This window comes from Eupeodes corollae, chromosome 2 (genome assembly GCF_945859685.1).
Source record: "Eupeodes corollae chromosome 2, idEupCoro1.1, whole genome shotgun sequence".
NCBI lineage: Eukaryota > Metazoa > Arthropoda > Insecta > Diptera > Syrphidae > Eupeodes > Eupeodes corollae.
This window is the reverse complement of record NC_079148.1, coordinates 85,100,262-85,127,340: the sequence shown is the minus strand read 5'-3', so window position 1 is coordinate 85,127,340 and position 27,079 is coordinate 85,100,262. Positions and strand designations below refer to the sequence as shown.

Sequence of the window (27,079 nt, the reverse complement as noted above, 5' to 3'; positions counted from 1 at the left end):
TTATAAGTATAAAAGTGGGACACATTTAAAGAACACACTACTATCAAAAAATCTACATTTCTGGTGCTAGTATATTTTTGTATAATGGACAACAACTACCTAGTTAATGGTAAGAAAATATACCAACAAAGGGATGGAATGCCTATGGGAAACCCTGCATCTCAGATTATAGCAGACATCGTTCTTGAAGAACTTTTTGATAATACTGTAAAAAAAATGAATTGGGTGGCGCAACAGTCCGTTGTGAGCCTAGTGACTTACAACTCGCAACCATTTTTGTGTGTCAGGAATGGAATGGAAGGGACCTACAATTTTAGGCCGAATCCGAACGGCTAATTTGAGAAAGCACTTTTTCATGACAAGAATTACTTTTGAAGGAATTGTCAATTCCTTGCAAGAGGCAGTACCCGCAAAAATTATTTTTTTTAAATTAAGGTGGCACAGGCAGGGATTGAACCCAAGACCCCTTGCATGACAGTTCAACGCACGAACCATCATGCCACGGGTACTACCTTGACAATACTCTGGACAAACTAAAAACTAAACTTAAAATTCTCACAAAATATGTAGACGCCAAGAGGACGTAGAAAATACATTAGCCACCCTCTATAGCTTTAATTCACTGTTGAAAAAGAAAAAAATAACCGACTACCGTATCTTGAGGCAATCATTATCAGAAAAGAAAACAAATAAAAAATGAATTTTCAAAAACCAACTTCATCAGAAAGGATCACCAACTTCAACTCAAAACACCCAAAACAAACTATCATAAATACTGCTAACAAGACAAGTAAAACAGATGACGAAAAACACATATACAAATCTCTTTGATACAGACAAATATATAATAACCATGAAAGCAACCAATACAACTTCACAACTTTTCACCAATCTTAAGACGAAAATAGATAAATTGAAGCATTCAGATTTAATTTACAAAATAAATTGTAAAGGCAACTCGGACGAAGAATGCATCAAATTTATATTGGAACCACAAAACAAAAATTAAAAAACAGGGCATAAATCAGACTTAAAAAGTAATGACTAGCAGAAGACAGCGCTGGCAACGCATTAATCTCAACCACTTTCCTAACTTTGAAAATGTAAAAGTATTGCAAATAGAAGGCAACTATAATAAGAGAATGATAATCGAAACGCTGCATATCATCAACGTCAACAACACCATAAACCAAAAAACGGTCATGGAAGAGATAAACCCTCAACACAAACACTTATTTAAAGAGTACGAGAATACAAATTTCTAACAATATGATCTTTTGACACTAATTTTCCTATGCCTGTTACTTGTCAGTTGAACTTTGTGTAGTTAGGCCTAATTTTTTATTTTTTGTAAAAATTGTTGTAAACTAAATGATTTTATTCTTAAGTGCAATATTCATGTAACAAGTGTAAGTTTTCATAGTTTTTCAATGTTATCAAATTGTAACCAATTTATCAATGCAAATATAGATTAATTGCCACACCTGATGATGTTCATAGACATGAAGGAAACGTGCGTCGTGACAACATAAATAATTGTTTTTTCATTGACCTAAAGCCCGTCATTAATATTTTCATCACTTTGAAAAGGTTACTTCCATCAACAACTTCTTAGCTTTTATTTTCTTCCAGTCCAACGGAGAAAAGTTTAAAATCTTTATCTAAGGCATTCGCTTCAGTCAGATCCATAACACCAATAATATTCACAGTATTTCTAATTGCAATTGTATTTCCTTTTTAACTCTCTCAACTCGTGCAGAGAAGGCAGACAGTCAAAATCAATTTATTTTGCTCTATTATTTCTTTATATATGGTTTCTAAAGAAATAGTTGTAATAGCCACAGTATCAACTGATACTGGAGCAGTGGCGTTGGTGGCAATAGAGGAGGTGGTAGCAGTGATGATGGAAGCCGAGATGGTGGATGGAAGAGCAACAGCAGCGATCCTCTTGGTGACAAGAGATGAAGATGGTATAGAGGTGAAGAGAAGTGACTAACGGTGAATTGAGGCACACGGAGAATGTGAACACAAAGCATGAAAGAGCACCAAACAATCACAACAATTCATTTTAGATTGCTCTTTATTCACCTGATTAGTGCAAATCTTACATTAGACATTTTATATTATTTTCATTTGATTATATGTATGTATATGTTAATGTTTTTATTTATTGACAAGTACTTATGATGTAAAATTAAATACTGATTTCTTCAGGAACTGTAGACGCCAACATTGATTACATCTTTGGAATTCTTCCATTGTCGTCCAGATATAAAGAGTGGACACATCTTTTTTCTCCCCTCCCCCTTCCCCCTCTCGTTTGCACCAAAACGATTTCCACAAAGTTCTCAATTAATTGTTCGTAAAATAAATTGACACTTTATTATTTCATAACTTGACTCGCTTAATCACTTTTAAATCTCAAAACAAAATGTTCAATGATGAAAACCAATGATATGCTATGTATGATTTAATTTGTGTATGATAAAAAATAGATTTACAGATAATATTTCTTTTTCTCAAAGAATTTTCCTTGGACATTTACTACCTACTTTTTTCCTATTATTTTCAGATGTCTAGCAAAAATCTCGACCTTAATGATATTGTCTCAAATTTTAACAAAGATGTTAAAAAATTTTCCGAACTTCTAGAGAGTCTATTAAACCATAAACAACAAATCCAAGCACATATCAATGAAATGAAAAACATTGATGATTTAAAATCTATGGCTGATCATGCAGAACTCAATTTTAAATCAGAGTGGGATATAATAACAAAATCCACAAAATCAATAGAACAACAATTAAATGAAATATATTCACAAGCTTATAAAACCGGTTCACAAATAGATAAAAACAAGTCTTCCGAAACGAATATCAATACTACTGAAAGTAAAGAAACATCAAGAGATGAAACTTCTAATAGAATAGATAAAAAAATTCCAGAAAAACAATTGAACAATGATGTTACAGTAGGTAGGAATCCAGTGGCTGATATCAACGACCCCATAAATAGTGATCTTCGTACTGACAGTGATAAAGAATTTGTTGAAAACATAGGAGATATGAAAAACAATTTATCTGATAAAGATCGAAATCTTAACATTGCGGTTGATGACGAAGTGAAGATTGAAGCAAACATAGAAGGTGACGCTTCTACGAATAATGAAAAAGGCCCTAAACCGGGGTTAATACGTGTAGTACCCCTACAAAATTTACTTTCATCTCCTCAAAAACGATCACATACTTCTCCAACTTTTCCATGGGTCATTAGTGATAGTGATGATGAAACCAATGCAGCGGTCTCTAAAAACAAATCTAAAGAAAATGTATTGGAATTAAGTGACTCGAACGACGAAAATTTGCAACAGATAAAGAAATCCGGTTCATCAACTAACAAAATAAAGTCGGGTCCAAGAAGAAAGATTACACCATTGCGTAACAAATCTGAAAAGATTCAAACAAAAGATATTGAAGAGTCCATCGCTATGAATTGTGAAAAATCAAATGAAAATTCAGCAGCTTCTTGTTTTTCTACGATACATTTGAATCCTAGTTCAGATAGTGAAACAAGTTGCAAAATAAAAAAAGAGCTTTATGCGACTGATAACAGAAATTCCAACCCAAATTCTAGTTGTGAGTCGCAAGACATTGTTCCTGTAAACGGAACTTCAACGTATTCTTTTACATTGCTTTCAAAACTTTTACATAAAAAAGAAAATGAGAAAAGTGAACCAACTTCTTCAGCATTACTACGACAATTCTTCCGGAAAAAGTGTGTTGTTCGCTTAAAGCGAATATCCTTAACTGCCAACAACGTTAAATTAGATGTATGTAACTTAGTTTATTAGAGATATCGACTTAAAAAAAAAGTTTTATTCCCTTTTTCCTGATTCGCGCAGCAAAATAAAGACAAAGAAAAAAGAATGGTGTTGGGCTATCACACGCTGGGTCAATTTTGAACCAGACTAACAGCAGAATTTTATGTTTTGTTACACATGATATCATCAACGAGGCGGGTAAAAGTTATCAATGTGTGAAAAGATTTTATTTGTATTAGCCGATTTTTTTTACTGGACAAAAACTGTTCATAAAAGTACTTTCTTTTCTTCCAATTAATTTGTCCCAGTGTGTCATGGTCCAGCTCTTACCATTATTAAATATCCATATTTCAATGACGATTTTACTGTAAAATACATTCCAAATGCTCGTTTTTATGTGATATTATTCATGTCTTTTAACTTCGGATTTCTGAAAATATTTACAAACTAAAAAAATGTACGATCAAGCTGTAAATGTAAATTGTATAAGAAAACACGTTTTGCAGTACTTTATTTTTTTGGAACGCAATTATATAACTTCATTAAAAATGTCTTAAACTTTAAATTGAGAAGCGTTTTTAGAACTCTTAAAAATATTTTTCAAATTTCATATCTCTTAGTATAAATTATTAAACGAATTAATAGAACTCATGATCAATTTTTTTTTTAATCGAATTGGAAATTATATACTACTTAACCCCATATCCCAACATTTTAGAGATTCACTCAGATATGTATGTTATGCTAGACCTAAAAAGTTTATATGGCATGTCAATTAAATTCCGAACTCTATTTAGGTCATGAAGTTTAAATTTAAAATCGATGTCAAATTAAAACTAATTTTATGCTACGCTCAAAATTAACAATTCCAAACTGGTTTTATGAATAGGGATGTATGTCTTTAAACATGGTTTGAAAAATGACACGAAATATATCTATATATTTGGTTAAATTTTGTTAGTGATTTAAAACCACCATTAAGCAAAACTGGTGGAAACGGCTAAGATGATAGTTGATTGTTATTTTTGTGATATTCTTTGAATCTCAAACTTGGTTTTTTTTCCGAAACTAGCCCTGATTACACATTAGTAGTTTTAAGTTTAAGGTGCCAAAGCTTATCTGGAACTTGCTTTAGGTTTTCCAATACGACTAGAGATGTCTTGTTCGGTTCCGCCTTTGGTAGAGACAATATGTTTGTGTTTTAAAAAAATCCTCAAATTAGGGTTATTTTTATCAATTCTTTTATTTAAAAACAACTTTCACTAGCGAAACTTTTGAATCTACTCCGCTTTCTTTAAATCGTGTATTTTTTAAAGTTCCATCCCTTATCTACTAAAAAAATGCCCATGTTAAACTATAAAAAAAGCACTGCTAAATGGGTAAGTATAGTAGTTAGTTATTAGTTAACATTTCAATGTAATATCATATATTCCTTTGGTCCGAATGCTATAAATTTTTAATATTCAGTCCTCCTCCACGGAACTTTAGGATTTACAATAAAGAAAGACACCCAAGTTTTTTTTTTGCAATATTTTCCGGAGTCAAATCGTGTACCCACAAAATTTGTTCCCATTTCACTATTTTGAAGCTTGCAATTACAATTGAGCTTTTCCGTTTGGTACATACTTATATTACAGTGTATATAATATGTACATATGTATATCGGAAAACTATCATGAAATGAACGTTTGGCATGTTCTCTGTGGGGCTAACCAAATTTGAAACTTTTTTTCGCTATGTAGAATTTTGGGGTAAGAAGGGACGCGAGATCGCAAATAGAAGAAGATACCTAAATAGAAGAAAATAAAGAAAAATCTATACAAATTAAGCGAGCTTTTTTAATGCGGCTTTTTTGCGGTTAAAATTAAAAAAAAAACGTAATACCTGACAAACATACAAAACCTCTTAAAAAAAGCCAGAACATACAAATTCACTCAAAAATCACTACCTTAAGATAATTGGAAAATTAAATACATGAAAATGTTATTTCAACTTTGGCCAAATCATCATTTCAGCTTTGATTATTAATTTTGTTAATTAAATTAAGTAAAAGCCTAAGAGGAAGCATACATTTTCAAATTTTTATCTTAAAAGGGATTTTTCGTATATGTCCCGTTTGTTTTCGTATACTTTTTGGGAAAATGATATCAACTTTTTTTTTTCGTATGTTAGTACCTCCTTTCTTAACCAAGGTAATTGAAAGTCCAAATTTCTTCACTCCGTTTCGATGTAGTCATATCCCATCGCTACAGAGTATGGTTTTTGATCTTCTATCAAAATGTGTCAAATGGTGACTGCTCCGTTTCCGATAGTATTAAAAAAGTGTAGGAATAATTTAGTAGAAGTCATTTCTAACATAAATTTTCAAGAAAAGTAAGAAAGCGGATATAACAAACTACATGCCCATTGCATTTTTGAACAAGTTGTTTGTTAGAAGAAACTCGTTTGTGAACAGCAACATTAATCGTTAACAAAAGATCAACCGTTACAAATCTCCTCACATTCTCAAACATACGTTCAAACGCTTCACAACAAGGTTATGAAATTGACTATGTTACACTGACTTTGACCAACTTAGCCACAGAATTATTTGATTTCAACTTAGAGATCTTGGTCTTCCACAATTTTTCTTAGCTTTGGTCAAAACATGCCTTGAAAACAGATCCTATGAAATCAAATTAAGAAATTGTCATTTAAAACCTTTTGTTGCTTAATCTGGTGTTTTTTCTCTTCATTATGAGTATTAACGACGTAACGTCATGTCTGCGCTCAAGTGAAGTTCTATTATTGCCGATGACATAAAGATTTTTAAAATAATAAAGTCCATAAACTAATGGGTTTGGTATTTGATTATTGTATATCCCAGCAAAAACGCGTCTTAACTTTACAGAAAATTTACACATCACATTAATTTTATTTTTATTTTTAGTACACACCAAACTTAATGACTTAATTGCAATCATAAAAAGACTTTATACAATTCTGATATCTAAACACCAATCTACCCACCGTAATACTTACGTTTCTACATACCTTCGCACATGGCTTAATCTTAATATAAAATGATACCTACGTCGACTGTGTTTGCTATCCAAATATTCAAAATACAGCAACGAAGCAACCTTTAAAAATTTTAAATTGAACGTTTGCTTTAAAGTTTTTAGATTTCACAAAATCTTAACATTGATAGGTTGACCCAAACTAATCTCAGGTAACTTTGGCAAGAATAAGTGGTTACCCCAACAATGTTCGGGAATCAGGGGTGGAATCGGCTAAGGTGATTGTTGACTATCAATTTTTTGATAGTCAAATTGACTATCATTTTCATTCCGTCTGTGTAAGATGATTCAACTCAATTCAATTCGATTGAACAATTTTAGATTCAAATTGTCAAAATTCGTTGTTGCCTTGGTGAAATTTTCAATTGATTCTTATAAAATATCTAAATAAAAGCTTCAAATTGGCTGATTTTGAATAAAATTCTTACTTTTCTTGCTTTTTTTCGAATGTCGTAAGCTTTGTAGGTCTGAAGAATGTGTTTTTTAAAAGAAACAAAGTGAACTAAGAAAATTTTCCAGTCGTTTGTGTAAGCGTCTGGTAGCTCTATTTTGAATAAACAAATTTGTTTGAAAACGACTATCACATTTTTTTGTGATAGCTTTTTAGGTATCAATTTGACTATCACCTTATGTAGATCAAATTCGATCATTTTGATTGTCATTTATCAACAATCACCTTAGCCGATTCCACCCCAGATTATCCACCAGTTTGCTATGTCTTCCAGAATAAGTGCCTGCGTAAATAGCATTCTATAAATTTTTCGACGCAACTATTTTGTAGCAAATTTTTAAACGGATCTCTGTCAAACAGAAATCAAATTCTAAATCATTTAATTTCTCGATATTCAACAAATGTGTCTTTATTAAATTATTACCAAACATATATAGATTATTAAAATGACAACACAAGCATCGGCATCTGCATTTGTAGCATAAATTTGCTTTGACTTATGTATGTCCGGATCATGAAGACGTTGAAGTAGTTGGGAGCTGCGACACACCAATTGCTTTCCCACGAGGGTTACCCATCTGTTTATATTTGAGTAGATTTGCAACAGCATCCTCAAGCGCAGATAGGAAGTGCAACTGGTTTTGACCTCCTCCATTTCCTTCCACTTCTTTTTTTGTTGTTCTGAACCTTTTTTATTAACTTTAAATTCAAAGTCAGCCCAAACCTGAAAAAGCAAATATTAAAAATGTGTTAATGTAAATAGAATAAACTTTCTAACCTTTTGCCATCTATCACCATCTCCTATTGGAAGACCTTTGCTGTTGAGTTTATGAACTATTACATTCGATTCTTTTTTAAAATCGTCTTTGTTCATACATTTCAAAAATCCCCTAGCCAACTGCTCGTTGCTTTCCATCAGCTGAACAAGCGCCTCGAATTGGTTTTGGTTTATTAGTTTTAACTAAAAATGTGCAAAAATATTTATTTTGTATTTATCGAAAATAAAGTACACTAATAAATTCCATAAAATAAATTATTTAACAAGGACTCTTACAGTTTTGCGAACTTCGATTTTTTCGTTGTGAGCAAATTTTAAAACGAGAGATATCGTCGTTTTTTTCATTATCGTTGTTTCCTTTCGTCTTACGGAATGCTGAATTAAAGCGTTCAACACACATGACGTTTACACACGACAACAAAACGAGCGACAAAAGTTGAAAACAACTTATGGAATGCAAATTGTGTCGTGTCGGGGTGAATGTCCAGAGAATTAGATATATTCATTAGACCCATTTCAAGATAGCATATGAACGGCTATCGACGCCCTACAGATCATTTGTTAACGAATCAACCCTAAAAAGTAATTGTGGAAAGAGTCATTGCGGCACAAGAGAAATAAGCATGAAATAATTCATTTTATTTAACGAATAGATTTTTACCGTCATCATCTTTTGATGATCTTTTTTCGAATACTAAATCAGGTGCTTCTTCTGTTTCTATATCAAGTATTTGCGTATTTCCCACTCTTCCATCAAAACCGGCTGCAAGGATAACGTTTTCTGTGCAAAAATCTGACAGAAAGTTGTTAAGTTATCAATTAATTTATTGCAATTGATGTAAGTTGGGATCACAAATACCTTTTTTTTGAGAATTTTTCTAAGGTATCTGTTTTAATAATTCAAAAATTTGCGTCTCAATCTCTTCTTCACTTCCGTTTTATTTCCATATAAACATCCTCCACCTCTGCAAATGTCCACAACTACTCATAAGTTTTAAATAAATGTTCAAATTTGGTTAAAACTCACGTAAAACACGTCACACGTGTTGTCTTTATCTAATTCCTAATCTGTACAGATATTCAGCTTTTAACGAATTTGAAGTCCTGTCCAACTCCATTCAAAGTCTTTTAGGCCAATATATAATTCTGTTTGGTTTCGTTTTTCTAGCTAGGCAAATATTTAACTCAGATTTTCGACGTGACAACTTGAATTTTTCCTAAACGAATAAAGATATTTTCCTAAACGAATAAAGATATTGCTTTATTTTTTTTTGTATCTTAAGGAAATTTCCAAGGCTATACAAATTGTGACTTAAAAAAAAAGAATTTGTACAGGGTGTTTCGGAAATTTGTGTTAAAATAAGAAGTTTTTAAAAAGGTTGTAAATATAGCGGTATATTAATATGCAATCGTCAAAATAATTTCTTTAAGTAAATTGAACCAGTAGAGCAAAAAGAAAATGGTGAAAAAGTTTTTTTTTTTAATTTTAAGGCATTTTATTTTTATTTTTCAGTATTCAAGTGTACATAATGTATTTTGGTGATATATCAAAAGTCAAACAGTGAAAAAAGAAATAAGGACAAGCTAAATTAATATATAAACCTTAAATTTCTTGAAAACTATCATCTAAGCCCGGTGAAATGTGTAATAAACTTATAATTTCTGGAGAGTATCGATTTTGTTGGCTCTTCAGATTTTGTTTTGCCTTAAGGAAGAAATAAGTGGATCCGAAGAGGTTGCAAGCATATTAAATAGGTCATCATTCTGCCGCATCCTCGAAACTTTACATGTATTCGGATATCAATATTTCTCTTAGTCTTTATTTTTGCATTCCTGGGCTGACAGTTCTCCAAGTGTTAGTTATTGATATTCAATGATATTTGGCTATGAAACAATATTTTGTGTAGAGTAGGTGTGAGTAGTTTTTTAGGATACTTTAGTTTAAAAGGCTTGCAGGTTTCTTAGTATACTCCCCAAATTTAACTGCATTCACTATTTCTTTTATTATATCCTTCTTCCCCTTTTCATGGTCCCTATTGTATCTTATACTCGAAGCTTCAGAGAGATTTTCTGTACATATCTCCTTTGTAGCTTTGATTAGTTTTTGTTTTTTAGTAAATGTTGCGCACTAATTGACTGGCTTCCCTGGTCTTCCTCTTGATGTAGTTGGGAGATCACCTGCTTCTTCTGTTTGTCCGGTATTGATATGCAGAGATATGGAAAGCCATTTTGCATTCTTTTTCAAGTTATTTCTTGATCTTTTAGCTGCTATCCATTTTCTATCAAGGTTGTAATAAAATTGTTTTAATATCTGTTTGATTGTCAAGGCATTTGCATCTGATAGTTGGTACTCACTTTGTACGGCAGTATGAACGCATTACAAGTCCTAGCATTGACAAAAAGTTCAAACAAATCCTCATTCGGAATATCCATATCCAAAAGAGAGAAACCGTGCTTCCAAAGATTTTTCAAGAAAAAAGAGCGTACAAAAATGACTGACTTTATCAACTGAAATTTCCCTAGCTCCGTTCGATGCAAGATTACGCAGTTGATCTTTTGGATTAATGTTAAAAAATATATAAGGATTCTAAATTAGTTGAGATCTTAGCACCACTCGTTGAACCTTTTTGTTCTATACAATTTGAACTCGAAAAAGAGTGCAAAAAGTTGTGTTTCCAAAAACATTAAATTAAACAAGTAAAAAACATTTTTTTAACTATTGATATTATGAAAAAAAAAAAATGATCATCAAAAAATATCTTCAACTTAAGCCTGCTCTTAAGACACACCAATAACCCAAATTGAATAATTTTTTTGATTACTCGAGCTCCAAGAAAAATGAATATCGCGAGCAGTTTTGCCTAAACGTCTCACTATGAGACGTTTTTAAAAACGCTCTATATTTCCTGTTTTTGATTTGCTTTACCGTATATAAAAGTTAATTTTTAATTACCGACAATGAGTCATTGCGCCAAGAAAGGGCAAACACTTACCTTTCTTTTGGTATCACTTTTCTTGGCACGGGCTCTGGCTGATATCTCATGCAATTGTATTCCACCTCCTGTATAGTTACCCCTCCTCTTTTAAGAAGACTTTTAACTTTATAAATACATTTGTGTAATAATTAGCCTTTGATATTTTCTAAGTGTAACTTAGAGAAAAAAAAATAGGTTGATGACATGATCCTATAAGTTTCTGAAACTTTGCATTAGTAATGCTTGGAGGTCTGTTATCTACTAAAACTCAATTTTTTGTTACAAATTCGTGAATGTCCTCCGACCTGTCTGCGCCACATAAATCATGGTCTTCCTCCACTGCTCCTTACCTCGAGATTGGATTAGCAGGTTTTCCAGGCTGAAGCGTGGATGCCCATTAGTTATACACGTCACAGCCATCTGAATAGTTTGACTTTTGTTCTTTTGACACTGAAGTATATGTCTTGTCAGCCCCTACAGTTCCTCGATGTAACTTCTCCTCCACTCTCCATCTAAGCAGACGGAACCAAAAATCACCTGAAGAATTTTTCTCTCAAATAATCCTTGTCCAAGCTTCGTGCGATTTGCAAGTCATACTTCCTTTAATTTCTGCGCTGATCAAGTTGTCTGAGTTCATAGCGCTGCCTCGGTAAATAAAGTTCTCAACCACCGCACGCTGTCCATGGTGGGGTTTTTTTCAAGGCGATCAACATTCTCTCTTGATGACAACTTATACATACTTGGTGTTGATTTTTTTGTGTCCTTTCTCATCACTCTGGCCCACACAGTTGCGCAAATGTCAAAAAATAATAATAATAGCATTTAAGTGTTCATATGCCCAAATAGTTATAAGTTCAACAAAATATCTGTACAATTTTTGTTCAGAACGCATAGTAAACTTTCTCAATTACTATTGGGGATGATTCTTAACAAAAGTGTAAGATATAGTTCCTTTTCTATTTGATAATTTTTTTTTTAAATAATTTTAGAATCCTAAACGAGTAAAAAATCGCATGCAAATCAACAGTTCAAATCAAAGAAAAACTAAAATAAAGATAATGGCCAGCGATTCAGATTCCGAAATTGAAACAACTAGACATAGTTTAATTAATAGTGATAAAGATAACAACTCGGCAAGTGAAAAAGAAATCGTCCCGGTACGAAAGAAGCGAATATTCCAATCAAAACAGAAAAAAGATAGCGATTCTGATTGGAACTGTCAAGAATCAAATCGAAAAGTTACAACAGCTCGCAAAAAACGAAAAGTTTTACAACCATCTAGTGGATCCAGTAATGGTAGTGATGATGAAGATGGTGATAGTAAACAAAGAAAAAAAATTCGTAAAGTTATAAATGAGAAGAACTTAGATGACGGCACGAAAAAAGCTACACAAGAAGAAGAAGAACGAAAAAAACGTATTGAAGAGCGACAAAAAGTAGTAAGTTAATGTCTGATTAAAACAAATTATATTGTTCTGTTTCTTGAAGTAATCATTTACCTTTTTTTTAGTACAATAAGATTTATATTAAACCCGAAAATGTTGAAGTTGACGAATTAATACTTGACTTTGATGAAGAGACAAAGAAACCACTACTTAAAGTGGATGATGGCTTGATGAAGAAACTGAAACCTCATCAAGTGAATGGAGTAAAGTTTATGTGGGATGCTTGCTTTGAAACCCTCAAAGATTGCAAAGAAAAGCCTGGCTCTGGGTGTATATTAGCACATTGTATGGGTCTCGGTAAAACTATGCAAATTGTAACACTTTCTCATACGTTATTAACCAATTATGAAGCTACAAATATAGAACGGGTTCTTGTAATTTCTCCCTTAAGTACACTTAACAACTGGGCTAGGGAATTTATTCATTGGATGAATTTTGCAAAAAACAAAAACGTAGAGGTATACGATATGTCGAAATATAAAGACAAAAATACTAGAGTCTTTAAATTGGAAGAATGGTTCAACGAAGGTGGCGTTTGTATCGTTGGCTACGACATGTATAGAATTTTGTCAAATGAAAAAACCAAGGGCTTACGAAAGAAACAAAAAGAGTCTCTACAAAAAAGTTTGGTTGATCCAGGTCCGGATGTTGTTATATGCGACGAAGGTCATCTGCTTAAAAATGAAAAGACAAGTTTGAGTCAAGCGGTCACAAAGATGCACACCAAACGTCGTATTGTATTGACTGGTACTCCTTTGCAAAACAATTTGAAAGAATGTAAGATTTATATCGCCATCAGTATGTTTTATTAATAACGATTCTATTTTGACTATTTAGACTATTGCATGATCCAGTTTATAAAACCAAATCTTTTGGGAACTTACAAAGAATACTTAAATCGTTTTGTAAATCCCATTTCAAACGGTCAGTACACTGATTCAACACCACGAGATATTCGACTGATGAAACATCGTTCTCATATTCTTCACAAAATGCTGGAAGCTTGCATACAACGACGAGACTATTCGGTATTAGCTCCATACCTACCGCCTAAACATGAATACGTCGTATTTTGTACAATGTCTGAAAAACAAAAAGAAATTTATGAACACTATATGACTAAACAAAGAGATACAATTAGCGAATCGAGTGGAGTTCCCGGTAAAGGGGCTAAATTATTTCAGGATTTTCAAAATTTGCGTCGGATTTGGACACACCCAATGAATTTAAGAGTAAACAGTGACACTGTGATTAAAAAAAAGGTTTGAGCATATATTTTAAACAACAGCAAAAATAATATTAAAACATTAATAAAATCAGATGGCACAATACGATTCTGAAGAATCAATGAAAGACTTTGTTGTTGAGGATTCCGAGGATTCGACTTCATCAGATTCTGAATCTTCATCGTCATTTGTTGAGGCCGAAACAAATGAAAGTAAGTCTGTAAGATCTCGCAATACACGCGCACAAAGAGATTTTTCCGATAATGGTGAGTTTTTTTTGTTAAATTGCCATCCCTTGGCAATTTTGTAGTTTTTTAATAATTTTCTATTTAACAAGAATGTATGGAAACGGCAGTTAAAGAAGATCCATCAGAATGGTGGACACAATTTGTTGAGGATTTGGATCTTAACAACATAAATCATTCGCCAAAGCTTGTTTTGCTCATGACTCTATTGCAGCGATGTGAAGAAATTGGTGATAAAGTATTGGTTTTTTCACAGTCTCTCCAATCCTTGGATGTGATTGAGCATTTCCTTTCCCTTATTGATAAAAAAACTCGTGGCCAGGAGGTCGAAGCCGATGTTGCAGATTTTAAAGGATTTTGGCAGCCAGGAGCAGATTATTTTAGGCTAGATGGTTCACGTACAGTCGAAAATCGTGAGAGTATGTGCAAAAGTTTTAACAATGTAGCAAATTTGAGGGCGCGCCTCTTTCTCATCTCAACACGAGCAGGCGGTTTGGGTATAAATTTAGTGGCAGCTAACCGAGTTGTAATTTTCGACGTGTCCTGGAATCCATCACACGATACACAAAGTATTTTCCGTGTTTATAGATTTGGACAGACCAAACCGTGTTACATATATAGATTAATAGCTCTGGTATTATTTTTGTTTACTTTTTCATCTGTTGAAATATTGTATTTTTTTTTAACAGGGTACGATGGAGCAAAAAGTATACGAACGCCAGGTTGCAAAGCAAGCTACGGCTAAACGTGTTATAGATGAACAACAAATTAGTAGGCATTATAACCAAAGTGATTTGCAAGAATTGTATTCATATGAGCTGGAGCCCAGCATACCAAGACAGATTCCAATTCTACCAAAAGATAGGCTTTTTGCAGAGCTCCTAAGTAACTATGAAAAGGTAATTTATTAATTCCACTCTTTTACTTTAAACACAAATTATTCGTTTCAAAAAAAGTTTTGTTGTAACCACAATATTTCTAAAATGTTTTGAAAAATGATTTCTACTATAAGTTTTATTTTTTTTAAAACTAAAAATAAGATTAGATGAAAGGACTTCGAAAGAGTCATAATGAGTTAAAAACTAGACCTCAAATAAATCATTGTTTTCTTTTTTCTTTTTTGCCACAACAACTTTTTCCGAAAGATAATTTTTTTCTCATTATAATTTCAACATTATTTCTGATTTGATTATAAATCAAAGTCAAAACATCGCAAGTCACGAGTAAACAATTTTTTTTTTTCATTACAAAAATTAAATGTCAAAATTTCGCAAGCAATTAATATGCCGGGCAATCAAATTGAGAACGAAAAGAGTGGAGAATTGTACTAAGAAATCTAGTCCCCTAAAATGACAAATTTCGTTGTTCAGCAGCGTACTGAAAAACGAAAAGTACAGCGAAATTTTTTGTTTATGATTTCGTCATGTCATTTTTGTATGGGAATTTTTTTTTCACATCAGCAGCGTCTAGGCTTAACGAAAAAAATTGTTCTTGTGGGATGTTTTTCTGCTTAAATTATTATTACTGAATTACTGTTTGAACAAGTTTTGTCGGACTTCAGTTCATTATTTAATTGCTAATTGTTCATAAAAAATTAAAATAAAAAAAAGGAAATCTCGTTAATAAATATTTCATCGCATTAACCTGGGTAGTCATTCCGTAATTTTCAAAACGATTATCATTAACGATATCGTCAATAATTTGCTTCACGTAACTTTATCACTATCGTCTCGTTCTATCGTTTTCAGTATAAGTTCGTTGAGTATATTCAAAATGTCAAATGAACTCAGTAACTTGAAAATGTTATTAAACTTGGTTTTTCTCTATGGGAAATTTTGGAAATATGTATTGTTAATAAACATGCCAACTATTTTGTGATTTTTTTTGTTTTTACTGTCACTTTTTGTATTTTAATTTTTTGCCGCTGAAGAATAAACTATAATATCAAAAATTTTGTTCAATGTCTGATATTTTTGTAAATCAGCTGCAGTAATAATCCCAATTTTGTCCAAGGGGAAGGAAGTTAAGACTCCATTTTATCCATAGAGAACATAACTTGGCTTCAAAAATATTTGTTGTTTCCAAAACTTATTTGGATTAGTGCTTTGTGCAAGAGCGATACTAAAATCGTTGCCTGTCGAATATACCAATGTTCCTTCGCCCCAAAGTTTAAATATATAAAAAAATGCTTAGATATGGGTTAGAATAGATAGAAGGTCCCATTCATTTATTAATTTGCTTTGTTACCGCACTCATTGTATTTTTTGAGTTTTTATTTTCATTTTGTAACAAAACTAAACTGCACCGAAACTTTTTTGCTTCAATTTGCTTAGTTGTCAATGGAAATTAGTAGCAGACGATACCTACTTAGCTATCGTGCAAACGTTATCGTTTTGACGATATCACTTTGACAATTATCGTCTTACGTGAAGTGAGACTATCGTCGAAACGCTATCGTCTAGCGATTATCGTTTTACGGAATGACCCCCTGGTGTTTATTTACATTTAAAATGGTTTCAAGCAGTCAATCGTTACGCAACGAAAAATTTTACGATGTTGTATGAAATATAAATATAAGAAAATTGCAGATGCACTTTCTGAAGCAGTGCAAAGTGTCTACAATTGTTAAGGAAAATAAAAAATTATAACACACCACTAAAAAAATCGTAGGTATGTGGGCCATCAGACAAATCGTTGTTAAGTTAAAAGAGATAAGGCCTTCTGGGGAACTATTTCAAAAAAGGCGCCCTCTAACTTACCACTTGGTGGTGTAAAAAAGGTAGATTTAATTTAATTTTAAAGTTTATTTTTTTATGTTTAGCTAACGATCTACATGTTTCTATTTATAAAATCTAAATAAAGAGTTAGTAACTCTACCGACATAGAATGGCAGAGAGTTTTAAATCACTAGGACTTAGTATCTACTCTACGAACTGCTGCACCTCCCAATTTATTTATTCATGCCGATGTATACTGATAACTTATCAGACTTCTACTGTCCAGTGTGGCAGTATGTTGGACAGCATTAGACATATTGGAAACTGCGATAAACTAGGTAAAGTCAAGCGTTCGGCTTTAATATATATAACCAAATCGCTTCGTACGACCCCATCTGCGGCACTGGACATTGAGTGGATATACTCAGCAAACAAATAGATGTAAGTTCTGCTATTCGCCTAGGAGCTTCTTCACAGTGGACTATTAACAACATTGACCACTCTGTAATTCTTAATAATTTAGAATTTAAAAGCTCACAGACTATACCATCCACCATCGATTATTTTCCTCTTAAATTCTCACGATGAACATTTTAGACTTCTGGCAACACGATTCAAACTTATCATACACATGAATACGCTACCAATTTTTTTTTATGAACTATTAATCTCCTTTCCTTTTTTTTAAGCACTACTAATCTCCTTCGCTCTAAGTGGAAGAATCGTACGATATTGCGCTGTGCACTAGAGCAGTAATTATGTTTTGCTTCTACAAACTTTTTTGGTTTTCTTAAATTTGAAAAACTTATTCAGTGTGACTTCACTCATTTAGGAATTTCACTTTCTAGAATGTTCTTTAAAAGGATCGATTTCTTATATATTAATATATCCTGAAATTTTCTTTGGTGTATAATAATATTTTTGTAGGGAAGTTGTTTCAAGTAATAACTGTTTTTTCTATTGCTTCAATTTCTTAACTATGCCAATAGATGAAATGACTAAAAAAAAGAGATTTTATAATATGTTTTGTTATTTGAATCAAAAGTTTTATGGGAAACCCTGTTTTGTATTTTTTTAGCTGGTTTTCAAATACCACGAACACGATTCGTTATTAGAAAATGAGGACAGTGAAAATCTTTCTGAAGAAGAGCGTAAAGCCGCTTGGGACGAATATGAAGCTGAAAAGACGAGACCACCACAAGCAGCAATGCAATATATGCCTTATGAGCGACAAAACTTGTCAGAGAACTATGGCAATCCAGCGGGAACTGTAACGTCGAATAAAATTTATGGATTCAGATCCGATATACTTCTGCGATTGCTTAATATGAAGGGATGTCAAGATCACCCTGAACTGACCAGTAGGCAGGTAGTTCAACTTGTTCCAGGGTACTTGCAAAGGCTATATATTGAAATGAATAACGATAATCCAACGGTAAGTTTTAGTTTAATTTGTATTATTAGATCGACAAATTTGGCTCATAGGCACAAATAATTGCTGTTTTATAATACATGCAAATATTTTAATAGTTTATTTTAATCATTTGGTTGTTACAAGTTTCAGAGACTACACACCACTCTCTTTGTGTCAAACAAAACCTTTATTTTTAATTTATGTTTTCTGAACTTCAAACCGAAAATAAATGCATTTTTCCATTCAGCTTTATAAAAAAACTTATTAAGGCTCATGTTAAATAAATAATATAAATATTAAGTGCAGTCCGTAGAGAACCAGTGACTTACAACTCTGTTGTACTTGTGGTGTGAAAGAAAGGAAATACTTCTGCAATTGTATTTTAAATGCTTGCTTTTATTTCGCAATGATGTTACGTTGGTAGTCTAAGCAAGAAAGATTATATTGCGCCATATTAAAAAAGTACATCGCTTTTATTGCTAAAAACAAGTGATACCAAATATGTACCTAATTTCAATAATCTTTTAGGCTATAACAATTTTCTCTCTTCAAGGGCAACAAATTCTTCATTATACATCCAAATGTTATTATTTTAACTGAAAATATTTCAAAATTATAATTCCACAAATTTAAAAATTTACTTACTTAATCCAAATGAGATAATTTCAAATTTAAATACAAGGAACAGCAAAACTTATTTCTAATTTATGTCTTTATGATTATAAATAATAAATTGGGTGGCGCAACAGTCCATGAAGAACCAGGGCCTAGTGACTTACAACTCTCAACCATTCCTGTGTGCGAGAAATGTTGTCAGGAATGGAGGGGACCTACAGTTTATATGCCGATTCCGAACGGCTAATTTGAGAAAGCACTTTTTCATGACAAGAGTTACTCTTGGAGAATTTGTCAATTCCTCGCAAGAGGCAGTACCCGTGAAAAGACTTTAGATGGCATAGGCAGGGAATTTATGATTATACTTATACTTAAATTATTTAACTATTCATTTTGATTATTTCAAATCATTGATATAATATGTCAGCCTATCCAAAGGGTTTCGAATTCTATTACTTTTTCGTGGTATAAATGGTAGTTTGTTTTCGGAAACGTATGAAACAGGGTCTGATTGTTTTTCCTGTATATCTATATCAATTTCTTGATTTACTGGTACCGAAGTTGTTGGTGCTCCTACGAACTTTCACTCGGGATCTGGGGATAAACATCAACGATCTGGCTGCCTGCATTTTTGATTTGATCGACGTGCCGGAACGAATCTTTACCATTATCTAGTTAAATATATAATGCAATAACCCAGTTTTTTCATTAACTTCTCCAAAATTCCATTTTTCCTTGCCAATGTAATTTCTAATAGCCACTCTTTCTCCCTTTGAAAAACTTTTACTATTAATATCTTAATTAAATGGTTCAACATTATCTTTTTTCTCTGGCAATAATAACGAAAATTTATTTCGAACAGGATAATTAAACAATACTTCAGATGGTGACTTTTTTGTAACAGAGTGCCGTGTAATTCGGTATTGGAACAAAATATGATTTAATTTAACTTATCAAATCAAATGGGGTGGCGCAACAGTCCGTTGTGAACCAGGGCCTAGTGACTTACAACTCTCAACCATTCCTGTGTGCGAGTACTGTTGTCAGGAATGGAAGGGACCTACAATTTTAGGCCGAATCCGAACGGCTAGTTTTGAGAAAGCACTTTTTCATGACAAGAATTACTCTTGAAGGATTTGTCAATTCCTCGCAAGAGGAAGTACCCGCGAATATTTTTTTTTTTTAAATTAAGGTGGCACAGGCAGGGATTGAACCCAAGACCCCTTGCATGACAGTCCAACGCACTAACCATCATGCCACGGGTACTAATTTAACTTCTAAATCTTCGTTTTTGCTTTTAAGACAACGCAATTTGTTTTTTAAAATTTGAACATAACGCTCTACCTGACCATTTGATATGTACTTCAGGCCATTACAAAATAGTAATAAATATACGCCCAAGGTTTCGATGGATAACACCAATGATGGGTTTCTTCTTTTGGTGGGGTATTTTGGTATTTACAACAGGTTGATCAATTTTTTGCAAACTCTTCAATTTGGTGGTCAATTTTTGGCCACCATCAGAAACTACGCGCTAGTTTTTCATTCTGGTTACCCCGAAATGTGATGAGCGTAAATCTTCAAGAATTTTTTTTGAAATTTAGTTGGGATAACACGCATTATGCAACCACTTTGTATAGAAAATTAATTTTGGTCAACGCCAAATCGTACGTGAGCTTGAAGTTGAGTACAAGTTTGAATCCCTTTCAATAATTTACTCAGTAACAAAACTCTAGAAGTTTCCTCTGCTATCTTTTTTGCCGTAACTGGTAAAGTTTCTATCTGATTTATTTCAAGTTAATCAGATTCTTCAAGCTTAAAAGCATTGCTATTTTGCTCTGAACGTTTGTACTTTATTATATAATTAAATGCTTGCAAATAAATCGCGTAGTGTTGCATACGTCTAGCAGACATGTGTGGCAAGCTTTTATCGGCTGCAAAAATTTGTACCAGTGGCTTATGGTCTGTAAAAAGAATAAAATGACGACCGAAATGGAATTGATAACATTTCTTAAGACCGTAAATAATAGCGTAGGCCTCTTTGTTTATTTGAGACCATTTACGTTGCGGATTTGACAACGTTTGTGAAGCAAACTGGATGGGTCTATCAGTGCCATCTGGATATATGTGGGACAATACTGCCCACACACCCACTGGCGAAGCATCTGTCGACAAACACAACGGCTTATCTTTTGCGTAATGCATCAAAAAATTATCTGAAATTATTTCTTTTTTTATTGCTTTAAAAGCACTTTCACATTCTGATGTCCATTTAAATTTATTATTTTTCCTAATCAATGCATGCAATGGTTCAAGAATCTCTGACAGATTATGAAAAAATCGTCCATAATAATTTCCTAAACCTAGTAAGGATCGTACCTCAGATACATTTCTTGGGCAAGGGGCTTTAACAATCGCTTCTGTTTTGCTTGCGGTCTTATGTATTCCGTCAGAATTTACACGTAATCCAAATAAAAACAACCGCGAAAATACTGTTTCTAACCTTGCGAGATGTGTCTCATTATCCGGACCATGGATACAAATGTCGTCAATAAAAACTCCCACACTCCGATCCCAGCAAGTATTTCTTCGATTTTTTCTGCCATTTTACAGGTGCACAACTAAGACCATACAACCGCGTACATTTAAACAGACCTAAAAACGTAGACAAATTTAATTTTTCCTGATCCTCCTCCCTCACCTTCCAATGTAAAAAAGCACGGCGAAGGTCAACCTTCGAAAATTTGTCACCGGCATTCATTGCATTAAAAAGCTCGTCTATTGTGGGGAGAGGATGTTCAGTCGCGATCATATATTTGTTCAAAGTAATTTTAAAATATCCGCAGAGGCGTATTTTTCCATTTGCCTTTACTATCGGCACGATTGTTCAACACGAATAAGAATACCCTGAGCAAATAAATTATTAATTTCTTCCGCGATGGAGTCCCGAAGCGCGAACGGTACCGGTCTATGCTTAACAAACACAGGTTTTAAATTTGGCGTTGATTCAATTGAAACCGGTTGTCCCTCAATTTCGCCTACATCTTCGCCAAATATCGCACTGTATTTTTGAATTAATCTTAAAAGTTCCGGTGGTAAATATGAAACTTTGGAGTTGTTTTGAACACCTGGTAAAAATTTTAATTTTTTATATCGTGTTCTTCACGAAACATCTCCGTCAATGGTAAACCATTAAATGCATACAGCCACTCTCTTCCAAATAGCGCGTTTTTATTGGACTCAACAATATACAACTGCAAACTCTTTTCAATTTTCAAGTTCTGCGGAGCAACAACAACCTCAACAACACCTAAAACATTAAGAGACGAATTTTTATATGCACTTAACTTAATGTTAGTACTTTTAATCGGAATATCACTAAAGTTCTTACAAAATTCATTATAAATAATAACCGATACGCCGGCCCCACTATCAATTTCCATTTTAATTAATTTATTTTCAATATACACGTTAATCCAATTTTTTTTTTGTAAAATCATTACTCTCACATATTGTGTTAATATAAGCTATTGGTTCTTCACTGATCAATTCGCAATCATCTTCTAAGTGGTTAACTGTACTGTTTTTCTTATTCTTTTTTTTTTGTTTTTTAAAACACACTTTAGACAGATGACCGCGAGTCTTGCAGAAGTTACAAATGGTATTTATGTGAGAGCAATTGTTCGCAAGGTGGGTGCCGTCGCAACAAAAGCAATGTATTTGTTTTTGGCTTTGGCCTTTATTAAAATTTTGACACGTGTAACTTCTCTGATGAGTGTTGATTGTTGTTGTTCCTCGTCTCGTCTGGTTGCTCTAGATGTTAGCATACCGCTCTTTGTTATGAAAGTTAATTGAATGTACTGAAGTTTTATGAATTGCTGTCTCATTTAGTTGAATAGAATTTTGTTGTGACATTTCTAGGCTCGTAGCAATTTGGATCGCCCTCTCGAACGTTAGCTCTTTTGTTTTCAACAATCGGTCCTTTATTCGTTTGTCTCGAATGCCGCAAACATGTTGGTTTCGCAGTGCAGTTGTCAAATAAGTACCAAAATTACAATGTATGGCCATTTTACGCAACGGGGCTACGTACTCGCGGACGGATTCTCCCTCCAACTGCTCCCGATGATGAAATTTGTAGTACTCCGCTACTTCTAAGGGCTGCGTATTGTAATGCTCCTTGAGCACGTTGACTAACTCGTCGTAGGTCTTGGTTTCAGGTACCGCTGAGGAGATTCCATAACAAAGTAAATCGAAAGTATTTGGCCCAATATAATGTAGCAAGTAATTGAGTCTCATCACAGAATCTTTGACATTGAAGATTGTAAACGCTCCTTCAAGACGTTGCAACCAGCGTTCGAATTTGCTGGGTTCAATGTTTTCTAAAATCTTGTTTATTAAAATGGCAAGACTTTTGTTGTTTTAACTCATTTAAAATTTAAATAAGCATATACACTTCGTGTCACTTTACATGTCACAGGTAAAGAAAAATGTGATCTGGTATACATAGGACAAACGAAGAGAAGCTTAAGTGTAAGACTAAGGCTTTCTTGACTTTTCATTTGTGTTTTTTGTCCATACCTCTCTAGTTCCATAGAGTAGTTGTATACCACATTTGAACTGCTTCTAGTTTTGATGGCTATAAAACGGATGGTTTTGTCGAGATCCCGGTAAGCTTGAAGTTGGCGTGATTCCTTCCTAGTTAGACCCTTACCTCTACTCTTACTTCGATTCTATCGAATTAGTAGTCGTACTAAGCTCCCAAACAATCGGAGTATCCTTTTATATGATTCAAAATACACTTTTATAGGTAAATTTATATCTTGTCAATATTCATGTGACACAAAAAAAACAGTAACTTTTTATTAACTTCTTCGGAAAAACCGCAGAAAAACTTGTATTTATTAACTTAATCCAATTTTGTTTGCAATATAAACTAAATACATGCTTCATTCATTTATTTTTTTGCCTTGAAGTATAGGGTGCTCCATAAGTAATGGTCCAAACTGAATATGTTGAAAGGTCAAATCAGGTCCTAACAGAATAATGCTGACACAAGTTGTACAGTTCTTAGGGAATTCTACTGGTATACGTCATCGCCCGGAGTTTTTCCTCCAAAGATGTGAACGGTGGTCAAGAAGATTATCCGTGAAGAGGAAAACAAATAATTCTACAATAAAAATCTATTTTTTTAATAGAAGAACAGAAAATATACAATTAAATTATTGCCTAATTATATGGATATCTTTAAAGTTCAAAAATTACCAACAATATGCGATTTTAGGTCTAGACTATGAGTACATACCTCCTTTTTTTTCAATTCGTAACTTGTTTATTGATTTACTTAAAGCTTCATATTTAATTTTGATACTTTAGCAAACGTTATTCTCCTCTCCTTTACATATTTAAATATACGTAAGTAGTGTATGAATGCATTTCTTATTTCAGTTATATATGGAACTTCTTGAGTTACACAAAAGCTTGGAAGCCCCAAATGGAATGTATATGAATCCACTACTCTTTGCAAATCAAACACCAGCCCCAGCCCCAGGCCCAGCTCCTTATAGAGCACCATATGCCCAGGTAATTTTTGTTTCATTAGTTATTTATTGCTTCATTAACATTTCTTATCTATTTAGATGCATCCTAGTACATCAAATTTTAACAGCAGTGAGGTGTATGAAGTCGACTGATTACGTTAATTGGAATATTGTGGAAACTAAGCAAACGTTAGTTATAACCACTTCAACAACAATTATAATTGTAATGAATAATATTTATTTAATTTTTTGTATTATTTCATTAAGGTTTTTCCAAAAATAATAAAACACTCCTATTATTTCCACGAACATAAAATATGTTCAGAAATCATATATTTCTTCTTTGGCAACACGCCTATCTTGGTAAACGTTCGGAATAGTTCTTGCTACCGGTTCGGAAAATAAATATTGAGGTATACTAACACATTAATTTGACATTTTACAATTTGTCAAGGATTACATGACTTCAAGATTAGAGTAAAATTATATTGCAGTTCAAAGCAGAAATAAAATACGAACAAGTTCTATTGCGTCCTTTTTTATTGCAAAATTTGTAAATGTAATGTAAACAAAAAAAAATCAAAATACTACGTACTAACTGGCAACAGTTTATCCATGGCTTAGCGGTGTTTCCTCGAGTTAATATTTTAAACATGTTTTATTAAGACATTTTCCAAACCGTACAAAAAAACAAAAAGGATACTCGTATTGCGGTAATGGAAAGTACACCTCAAAGAAAGAAAATTGAAAAAAAAATCACCGCATTAACATAAGGTCGAGACGTGCCTTCTGTATCCAGAATATTTGCTTTTTAAATAGACTCAATGAATGAATTAGAATAAAAATCACGAAATAACAATTATTTAAAAAAAAAAATCTTTTTCTAGCAACACTTGGTCACCGTTGTCATCAATCATAAAATTTGCATCGGAATGAATTTCCGCAAGGTTTTGCTGTCGAAGAAAATCGGAACAAAAATTTTGTATACACACCCTCACGCATCGCATGAAATTATATGCGTTATTGTCCTTTTATAAGGGACTTCTTCTCTTACAATTAAACTTTATTTAATTAATACAAATAATGTATCACGGCACGCTGATTTACGATATTATGTTCAGCTTAAAGAAATAATATAAAAGAAAAGCTTTGAACATACATATGTTTCGTTCGAAACATAAACTATTTTATGTACAAAATTATCACTCAATGATAGATCGAATGACATTTAAACTGTTTTTATAGACAGAATTTAAAATCTATTGTTTCTTTGTTTTAAGAAAGCTTTCTTTTAAAATGATTTTCTTAATCTTAAGTACAGTCTGAATAAATAAGTCAAACGAACAAGTTATGCTTTTTTTATTGTCTTTTGTTTTGCTTGCTAAAATATTTTAATTGTTCGGTCGATTTATTTTAATTTTGCATGCAGTAAATTTAATTAAATTAAACATGACACTTTCCTACTTTTATAGGCATGCATCGCACGAGTTACGCAACCCAAAATTTGTATCGAAGTTAACACTACACCTTCCTACTGTCCCAATTACCAAAACAATTTAATAAGCAAATTCTCTTGAGAATATTGCAAATAATATTGTAGTTCTCAGAAATCTAAATGTTGTGAATCCTTGTAAATCGTATTCCCACTGTCCCAATTTTCAAAATAATTTAATAATAATAAGCAAATTCAAACTTAAGCAAATTCTCCTTTTAAGAATATTGCTAATAATATTCTTATTCTGAGAAATCTAAATGTTAACATTATTGTAGTTCTCAGAAGTCTAAGTAACCAATATGTGGAAATAAGCAATAATTATGTTATAAATACAAGTTTAAGCAATATAATGAAGAGGGCCCTATTATATGTAATGCGTTTCGAAAACCAATCATATTCGAATCTGATATTCGAATCGTATATGAATTCGTACTCTGTAAAATAATCTAGTACTTTTGCCGAGTCTCGAAGTATTTCTTGAGATGTGTCAAGGCAAAAATACAACAACAAAAAAATCAAAACAAATCACAAAAAAGACGAGAAAGTTGAAATTAATTTTTAAGGAGAAAATAGAAAAAGGAGTAAAGGAGCAGAATGTTGAAGGTCCACCGCATGTACCCGAAACCAATTTAATTTTAATGTGGCCTTTATAATCTGCCCTACCTCTTAAAATTAAAATAATTTAATATTAATTTTTAAAAAACAGTTTCAATACAAAATCTTCCTTGTTTTCAGACACTGTATCGCATTTAAAGATGATAATAGTCTTTCCAACAAATTGTTTGAAGTGTTTCAAATTGCTTTTGTTTGGTGAGCACACTTATCGCTGATAATTGCCTATAATGAAATTTATTTGCTTAAATTTTGAATGAAATTATTATTTCCCTACTTACATTTTATCTATTTCACACAACTTAACACAATTTTCCTTTTTGGTCTTTTAAAAACGACCTTCGAATTTCAATCCGTTACCTTTCTTGGTGTAGAAACAAAATGTCTGTTTTGGAACGCTAATGACATTCGGAAACGCATTGCCATGTACGAAAAGTCCGACTGCAGATTTGTCATTCCGTAAGTATTATTTTCTTCTCCGCATTAGAAATCGGGAGTACAAATATTCGTTTTTGAAAATATTTGCTTTCAAAACGCATTGAAGAGTAGGGCCCCAGCAGTCTTCTTGCAGTACGTAACTAACTTGTGTTTTTTATATTAAGGGCGCAAGGCTTAATTAACTGTCGCCCGACCAACCGGTCAAAAAACGCGAACGAGTGAACAGTGCAAAAGTTTAATAAAAACTCTGTG

At 32.8% G+C, this 27,079-nt stretch overlaps 1 protein-coding gene across 2 annotated transcripts in view; it reads left to right on the top strand.

The window, feature by feature from the left end:
- The window catches only part of LOC129948457 (transcriptional regulator ATRX homolog), a 38,565-nt gene extending 13,950 nt beyond the window's left edge, over window positions 1-24,615 (top strand). The window contains exons 1-11 of one of the 2 annotated variants that reach the window (XM_056059467.1): window positions 1,796-1,978; window positions 2,573-3,829; window positions 12,073-12,522; window positions 12,594-13,305; window positions 13,366-13,790; window positions 13,849-14,020; window positions 14,092-14,633; window positions 14,689-14,898; window positions 17,795-18,151; window positions 24,191-24,325; window positions 24,382-24,615. In XM_056059467.1, the coding sequence (XP_055915442.1) occupies window positions 1,811-1,978; window positions 2,573-3,829; window positions 12,073-12,522; window positions 12,594-13,305; window positions 13,366-13,790; window positions 13,849-14,020; window positions 14,092-14,633; window positions 14,689-14,898; window positions 17,795-18,151; window positions 24,191-24,325; window positions 24,382-24,435 (4,482 nt within the window). In that variant the 5' untranslated portion in view covers window positions 1,796-1,810 and the 3' untranslated portion in view covers window positions 24,436-24,615. Of the gene's footprint in view, window positions 1-1,795; window positions 1,979-2,572; window positions 3,830-12,072; window positions 12,523-12,593; window positions 13,306-13,365; window positions 13,791-13,848; window positions 14,021-14,091; window positions 14,634-14,688; window positions 14,899-17,794; window positions 18,152-24,190; window positions 24,326-24,381 lie in introns of those variants that run through there. The other variant, XM_056059468.1, reaches the window with a different exon arrangement.
- The last annotated feature ends 2,464 nt before the right edge of the window (window positions 24,616-27,079 follow it).